This window comes from Phaethon lepturus, unplaced genomic scaffold (genome assembly GCF_000687285.1).
Source record: "Phaethon lepturus isolate BGI_N335 unplaced genomic scaffold, ASM68728v1 scaffold11683, whole genome shotgun sequence".
Lineage (NCBI taxonomy): Eukaryota > Metazoa > Chordata > Aves > Phaethontiformes > Phaethontidae > Phaethon > Phaethon lepturus.
This window is the reverse complement of record NW_010529758.1, coordinates 1-8,510: the sequence shown is the minus strand read 5'-3', so window position 1 is coordinate 8,510 and position 8,510 is coordinate 1. Positions and strand designations below refer to the sequence as shown.

General features: G+C 36.6%; 1 protein-coding gene across 1 annotated transcript in view; it reads left to right on the top strand.

Moving 5' to 3' along the window:
* The window catches only part of LOC104618449 (A disintegrin and metalloproteinase with thrombospondin motifs 19-like), a gene marked incomplete at both ends in the record, with an annotated part of 38,666 nt that extends 30,288 nt beyond the window's left edge, over positions 1-8,378 (top strand). The window contains 2 exons of the mRNA XM_010284043.1: positions 798-878; positions 8,221-8,378. Coding sequence (XP_010282345.1) covers positions 798-878; positions 8,221-8,378 — 239 coding nt within the window. The remainder of the gene's footprint in view (positions 1-797; positions 879-8,220) is intronic.
* Between the last annotated feature and the right edge of the window lie 132 nt (positions 8,379-8,510).

The following is an 8,510-nucleotide window of genomic DNA, read 5'->3' as shown; positions in this document are numbered from 1 at the left end:
TTGTTATTTATTTAGTACATTCCTGCTTGCACAGTGTTTTTCACCCTCATTGGCTTTTCACCTCTTTTTATTTAAAGCAAATTGCTCAACAGCATGGCTTAGTCCCACAATCTAAAGAAGCAGTTGTAATGTAAAGCAAATATCTAATAAGTAGACTTCAAAACTAAAGCCATTCATAACAAGGTTTGAATGTGCTAAAGCAAGAAGAGGGAGGTGGAGCACAAAATATTAAAAACAAAACCCAAAATCAAATAGTGAGAGGATGTTTCCCCATCCCTGGAAATATTCAAGGTCAGGTTGGATGGGGGTCTGAGCAACCTGATCTAGTTGAAGATGTCCCTGCGCATTGAGGGAGGGTTGGACTAGATGACCTTAAAAGGTCCCGTCTGACCCAAACTATTCTATGATTCTGTGTTTGGTTTTTAGTGACATATCTTTTGTCTTTACACGCTGAGTGAAGTTGGAATTATTTTATGGTCATCAGGTAGTGATGATGATACTAAATACTTGGACAGAGACAAAATCATCTACTCCAGCCCCAACCTGCCCAGCCTCACTAGTTGTTATGTTTTACTTAGCCATACTCTTTTAATTCTATATCATGGTATATATATTACACATAATGCACAGTTTCTTAGCTTGTTTCAACATTTTGCAAGAACCCTCAAACCATCGCTATATAAAGTATAAGTTGTTACATTTAAAAAGCGGAATAGGGGAGAAGAAATGAAAAAACAGATAAGATGTACTTTTCTACGCTTTTGTATTTAACTCGGGACATCTGGTCTCATGTCTAGGTTATGTGGAAGCTTTAGTGATACCTGCAGGAGCAAGGAGAATCAAAGTTGTGGAAGAAAAACCAGCTCACAGTTATTTAGGTAAATGTCATATGTTTTAGTGTTCATGTCCTGTTTTAGTCAGCACTGAAGAGTGATAGCTGAACATGCTTTTATGATTAAACAAAAAGTGGAAAAAAATCCGTGAAGAATACGTTTAAAGAAATGTAGAAATAACAAAGTAGAAGAATGGCTATATCACCATTCTTCATATAGGTTCTATTTTGAACTTTTGTCTCATTTTGTTTTGAGAATGTTTCAAAGAATGTATTAAATTATTTCAGAAAAATTCTGCATACTTTAACATTTTCAATTTTTCATGTGGAAAGCACTAAAGAAAATACTTCACATTAAAAATAGTGAAAAGAGTTTTATGATGAAAATGGAATAATTTGTGCTCAGACAGCAAAAAAAATACACTGACCAACATACAGCAAATCACCAACAAAGTCAAACAACATTTCTGAAATTATACTAAAAAAGCAGAAATTTTTTTTTTGCATTATTTTGAATTGTCTGAATATTTTAATGGACAAATTTAATCACAATGAATTTTTTTCTGTTGTTTTTCCATTTCTATGAAATTGTCTCTCATCAAAAAAAAAAGTTTTTTAATGATTTCTAAAGCTGTTCTGTAGGAAAGTATAATTTGTTACTGTTTTTTTTACAGGGTTTAAGTGAATATATGAAATATCATAATTGGTGCTGTACCATGCACTGCTTACATTGAAATTGAGAGAGACCTAGTGTGAGAAATAGGACAATGAAATGAAAAATTCCCTGGTTTGATGGCTATTTTTAGTTCACATAAGTAATATCTACATTTTAAGAAGATTTTTACCAGAATGTTCTCAGTACTTGAACTGAGAGAATGTTGAAGGTGGTGAATCTTAATTATGACAGCTTAAGTTATCAATGGGTGACTCTTTGTTTATCATGGGATCTGCACCTGCCCTGTTAAGATATCACAGGAGATTTAGAGATCTGGGTTATTTCATTGTTCCCCAATGGACCACAGACATGGATATGTAAGAGTGTCAAACTGATAACTTAAGTTTCACTAACATATTTTCTAAATTTTCCAAATTTTTTTCCCTCTGTGTCTACTATGTTAACATATGTGGACAACAGAAATACTATTATTTTTTATTTTGTAAATGCAAAAATAAGTAAATGTTGGAATTTTATTTAGGGAAATTAATTCTTGTTTCATGAGTAGCAAACTGATTCATCCATTACCTTACAAAAGGCAAAAAGAATGTATTGCTATCGATGCCCATGAAATAATGTCAGTCATCCTATTTATTTTTGACAGGTGCTAATTAGCACAATATCAGCTCTTAATTCCTTGTCACTTTAATTTTACTTTTCTTAATTTCACTAATGTCGGTCTGAATGAGGATCAGGCAGCATTTCTCTGCAATATTTTTTTGTTAAGCCTTTATGGGGAAGGAGGAACAGGTCTGTTTGTTACAGTATTTTGAATTAAAACCTCTGTTGTTGCACCTTTTTTTTCTTTTTTTACTAGCGGAAAGTATTTAACCTTTCTTCACTTATAGGAGATTTATTCTGAAAGCATAAAAATCTGATTGAAAAGGAGCAACATTTTGAATAGGAACATTTTTGAATAGGAGTAACATCAGGAAAGTTTCAGGGAGAAGACATAAATCTTTCATCTTAGAAACAATATTCTTCAAAATACTGTGACTAAAAAGGTGAAATTTAACAGATTAAATTACCGTGTTTCTGATTTGTTTTCGATTTTGCTCTTTGCTTTTGTGTACTTGAAATGAGTCAATACAGGCCAACACTATTTCTATGTTGCTAATTGTCATATACAGATTATAGGATTAAATAACATAGCTCATTATACAATTAAGAATCATATAGGTAGAAATAAACACAATTTAAACCACTGTACACTTGAAAGTTGTGGCTTACAAAGTAGAAGCTAATTTAAACTGAGGGAAGATCTGTTCCATGTTGTACAGCACAGATCAAATACAGAGGCAGTCAAAACAAAATGCCCTTCTCTGGGTTTACTTTGCGGTCAGAAAGCAGAGTCACTATGATCTGGAAGCTGCAATGGTGTTGCTAAAGTGATTAGCTACAGCCCACATCTGTAGCATCATTGGGAGATTGTGCTGTCAAAGCAAATCTGCAGAGGAGTTCTACCTGAACACCTCAGATACCTTCTTTGTCTGAGGTATATCAACATACAACGCAGTAACAGGAGCTCTGGCACCCTAGGAGAAAAGATAAGGTATGACTTGCAGCTGCATTTACTGAATTGATTGATCTGTTGAGGTCTGTCCTTTCTCTTCTCCTCTGTGGGGAGGTAGGAGCAGTGATATAGCCAAACACCAGGTATTCCTCCCTCCTGAAGCTAAACAAGAAAATGAGTAAGCGCTTCCTCTTTCAGGAGTGGAATATTGAGGAACAGGATTATTTGTAGCAGTATAGAGGGGGGAGCATTTATTTAATTTGAGAATATTTCCTAAAGTATATACTTATTAATTTTGGAATTAAAATTCATTATTTTAAGACATAATTTTGAGATTCGTTTTTAAAGAATAAACTAGCAGTGATAACCCTGTCTGTTTATAACCATGTTGACATGAGACTTGGCTCATTGTCAGTTACTTCAAAAAAATTATTGTAAGAACAGCTATAAAAAAGTTGTTTCAAGCATTATCTAGATTCCTGTGGTCTAAGATAATGTCTTTTATCTCACTAAATTTTCATTTATATTTGGCAGGTGTTAAAAGTTTTTTTCAAAAGAACTTCTTAATGTTGCATACAAAAAGGAAGATTACATTATTTTTGTATAAGAGATATACTAGACTTTGAGATTAGAGATCTCATTCATGTGACACTTGTATAATGGCATGACAGGTCCAGGCCCCATAATGAATTAATAAGATTGGTTAATGGTATATAGCCATACAAATGACTTACAAGCTAAAACCTGAGATTTTTCTGTGCTAATTGGAAATCAGAGAAATTATTTGTTTTCAGCTGAACTAAAGTGGATTAGCTGTATCATTATTCTCAAATATGTGATCAAGCTGCTTCAGGAATCTAGATCCTTTGGACCTGCAATTTAACACTGCGTGACATTGTAATTGCCAATTCTCTTATAGATATCAAGTCCATATTTGCGTTGTGTTCTGTCTGATTTCCTTTATGAAATATGTTTCCTAGTTAAAAAAAAAAAAAAACAACTTGTTGGACTACATTTTGGAGGAGGAGGGTGTGGGAAATCAGATGGGGTCTGACAAAGAGTAAACAATTTTGAATCCCTCATTTCTGACAATGCTAATGGTGATAAAATTCCTTGGACCAAATCCTTAGACTGTGTAATTCCTAATTTCGAGGAAAGCCAGTTGAAGACCTGGTGCCATAGCAGAGACCAGAGTCCACTGAGACATGTTTTCCTTTCATATATAGAGGGCCATAGAAGATGGTTCATAAGTAACACTTTTTGAAAACATCTTACATCAAGATGAAACAAATGCCCTCTACATAAAAAAATGGATTGACTTCACAGAGCTCTCTCTGAAAAACAGCAGTGAACAGGTTGAGATACAGGTTGGGTAAAAATTAGGGGCCAAGCCAACAAAGGAAACTTCGCGGTTGGTGTTTACTACAGGCTGCCTGACCCAGGGGAGCCTGTTGATGAAGCGTTCTTACTTCAACTACAGGAAGCATCACGCTTGCAGGCTCTGATCCTGCTTGGGGACTTCCATAGCCCAACATTTGCTGGAAAAAACGCACAGCAAACTGTAAGCAGTCCAGGAGACTCTTGGAGTGCATTGAGGATAATTTCTTAATCCAGGTGATAGCACAACCAGAGAAATGTACCTTGTTGGTTGCTTACCAACACAGATGAACTATTTAGAGCGGTCAAGATTGGTGGCAGCCCAGGCTGCAGTGATCATATCCTGGTAGAACTCACAATCTTGAGGGATATGGGACTGACGAGGACTAAAGCCAGGACCCTGAATGCTAGGAGAGCAAACTTTCACTTGTTTAAAGAATTAGTGGATGAGGTCCCCTGGGAAATTGTCCTCAGGGATAAAGGAGCAGAAGAGAGCTGGCAGCTCTTTAAGGACATTTTTCCTAGATTGCTCTCAAGAGGTCTCAATTCCCACATGTAAGAAATTAGTCAAGGAAGGCAAGAGACCACTATGACTGAGTAAGGACCTCCTGGTCAAATTAAAGTGCAGGAAGGAAATGCATAGACAGTGGAACCAGGGACATATATCCAGGGGAGAATATAGGGATGTTGCTCAGATGTGTAGGGATGGGATCAGGAAAGCTGGGGCACAACTGGAGCTGAATTTGGCAAGGAATGCAAAGAATAACAAGGGCTTCTACAGATATGTTAGTTAGAAAAGGAAGATTACCGAAAATGTACACACACACACACAAACACATACCCTGATAGATAACACAGGAGAACTAATGACAATGAACATGGAGAAGGCTGCGTTACTCAACAGTTTTTTGCCTCGGTTTCAGTTGCAAGCACTCTTCCCACATCTCTCAAGTCCCTGAACATCAAGGCAGGGACTGGTGGAATAAAGTCCCTCCCATCATGGGTCAGACTCAAGATCATGTGAGGAACCTGAGCATGCACAAGTATATGGGACTCAATGAGATGCATACTAGAGTCCTGAGGAAACTGGCTGATGTAGTTGCCAAGACAATCTTAAGCATATTTGAAAAGTCACAGCGGTCAGGTGAGGTCTCCAGTGACTGCAGAAAAGGGAATATTGCACCATTTTTAAAAAGGGTAATAGGAGGACCCTGGAAACTACCGACCAGTCAGCCTTACCTCAGCTGAAATTTTCAAAAAGTTACTCAAATCTCAAGTCTTAATGTTCTTAAGATGGCTTGAAGGGAATACATGTAACCCGAATGGAGGTGAAACAATTACCCTTGACAAAATATATCAGTGAAGATACTCTCTTTTAGAATTGCATATCAGATATTTTTTGTATTTTCTTGAGAAAAATAAGGGTCAGTCAAGATGACATTTTTTTTGTAATTTTCTGGAGTGTATGACTAAATTTTGCACAGAGCAAAAGGCAAAATTCACAATTCACAAAGATGTCAACTTCCCTCTTATTTTGGTACAAATACCTTTTTTCTTAACTTCTCTGTAAAGGGTGGTAATTTCAACTTAAGCAAAAAATGCAAACTTAAGCAAGAAAAAGTCAATACAGTGATGCAGTATTTTACAGTTTTCCGTAAAAAACAATAAAAGGATTAGTAGGCACAGATTTAGCAAGTGGAGGACTAGGACCGGAGCACTGTTGCTCCTCACTGAGCACTGGGAGATGCAGTAGCTGAACTGTGAAATGTTGGATCTCTATGGCTGTGCAGCCCCTCGCACCTCATTAAAATTGGAAGAGTGTATATCCCTAATACAGCAATTAAAAAATACGTTGCACTCATCACCATTACTTGTCTTTATGATGATGGCTATTATATGCTCTGCAGAGATACACTTTTAATTAGCTCTGTTGTTTCAGCACTGAAATTTTGGTCTTGGTTACAGTTGCAGTAAGTTTTCCCAGTCCGAGTTTTTTTGTCTTTTTCATTGTAGATGTATTGCTTGATTTGTTTTATAACCTGAGAAAGGATACACTTGTGTGCTGAATTTTCCTGTATTGCATTACTTTGTACAGGAAATCCTCCTCTATCAAAAGCTAAGCAGAGCGGGAGCACGTGTGTGGTGTGGAATAAAACTCAGTGAGCTTGCTTACAATATGGGGTGTGACAGAGTCAGGAACAGAAGCTGGACTGCCTGAATCCAAGCCTAAATTTTAGGCTTGAGGATATTCTTTCTTACTTCGTCTAACCCTGGTGGCTCAAAATGCAAGCTCTGGCATATTTCTGTATTCTGGGGCTGGGATTCCAGTCCCCTGCACAGGTCTGCATGCTGTGGCACACACATTCATTTTAAAGACAAGACAAAACGATGCAAGGTCTGCTGCTCTCCGGGGAGAGGGTGCTGCTCCGTCTGAGCAGCATGACCCAACCGGACCTCGGCGCTTTCGAGTACATTTGTTTTGTTTCTCCAGTGGGAAGAGGATTGGCCCCTGCAGTTTAAACACTAAATAGGACTTAATTACCATTCATAATAGAATGTTTAAGCCTAAAATACCGTTCTGGTTTCAGCTGTCCAAAACCAGGACAAATACCAATTTTTAAATCTTGTAAAATCACTGGTTATTTTTAGTACAGGATTGTTCTACAGCATTGATGAATTTTATAGTCTTAACATTTATTACACAGTGCTGCAGTGGTACACATCAGTCGTGTCTTACACAATTGTATTTCTGCCAGTCCATAGACCTGTTGCCATTGTTTCCCATAGAAACAAAACACAACAGTATAAATATGAATAGTAGAGAAGATGATTACAGGAGTGACTCACGTTAACTTACAACTTTAAAAAATAAATTTTGGACAAGGCTTAAACTGTTGAGGTTCTCTTACAACAGTCCAATGCCAAACATGCACTTTCAATGAAGAGGAATGTGTGAAACTTCTTGTCCAGAAGGTGACTTCAAGTATATTCTGCTTCACACAGTTATTCAGACCTGATCTGACCAAATAAAATAAAGTAAAATAGAATAAAATTACAAGTCCTTCACAGAAGAATCTATTCAGTTTACTATAGAAAACTAATATAAAATCCTGTGTTCTCAATGTACGAAATATGTCTTACCTGATTCGATGATGCTTTGGAATATAAATTAGGTGAACAAGAGGAATGATTCAGCCAAAAAGAACAAGCTTTTCCTATTTGTTAGAAACATGAAATTATGTGGTTAAAGTGTGTAAAATAAAGTGGTTAGGTAGGATGACAGTAGTATTGTCACATTCTAAGGTAGAGGAAAAGGCAAAGGTAGTTACTAGAGGGGAAAGAATTCTGAACTAGAATTTTTTTGAAGTTTTAGCCTAATTCCACAAATCTTGAAGACTGTCTTGTGAAAGTTTTGTTTCCTATGCCTTTACAGATTACAGAAATGACCACCCTAGGAATAGAGAATGGTTGCCTTTGCCTTAAATTAATTCACTGATCAAATTATGAATTATGCTAGAGCCTGTCAGTCTCTTCAGGTATTAAAACACTGATGTTAACTGCAAATAATGTTGAACGTACATGGTTTTGCCAAGCTTTCCTTCCGGAAAATGTTTCTGAAGCTGGTTCCAATTGAAGTTCATGTATAGTAGGATCCATAAATACCTTTGCAAACAGAGTTAGGTGATTTCACCTACTTGTTAAATTACCCAAACAAGTGAAAGGAAGCCCAAATCAGTACTGACCAGACACCTTTCATATTGGTCTTTTCTTTGTATTTTGCAGCCCTTCGAGATGCTGGAAAACAGTCAATCAATAGTGACTGGAAGATAGAGCATTCAGGAACATTCAATATTGCTGGGACCACTGTCCATTATGTTCGGAGAGGTCTCTGGGAGAAAATATCAGCCAAAGGTCCCACAACATCACCTTTACATTTACTGGTATGACAATATCGATTCTGGTTTTTTACCTGATTCCTATCAGCATGGTAACTAATATTTTTTTCCAGGCTCCTGAAGATAATGAGATCTATGTAAGATATACATGCTTTTTTATATATATATATATATATG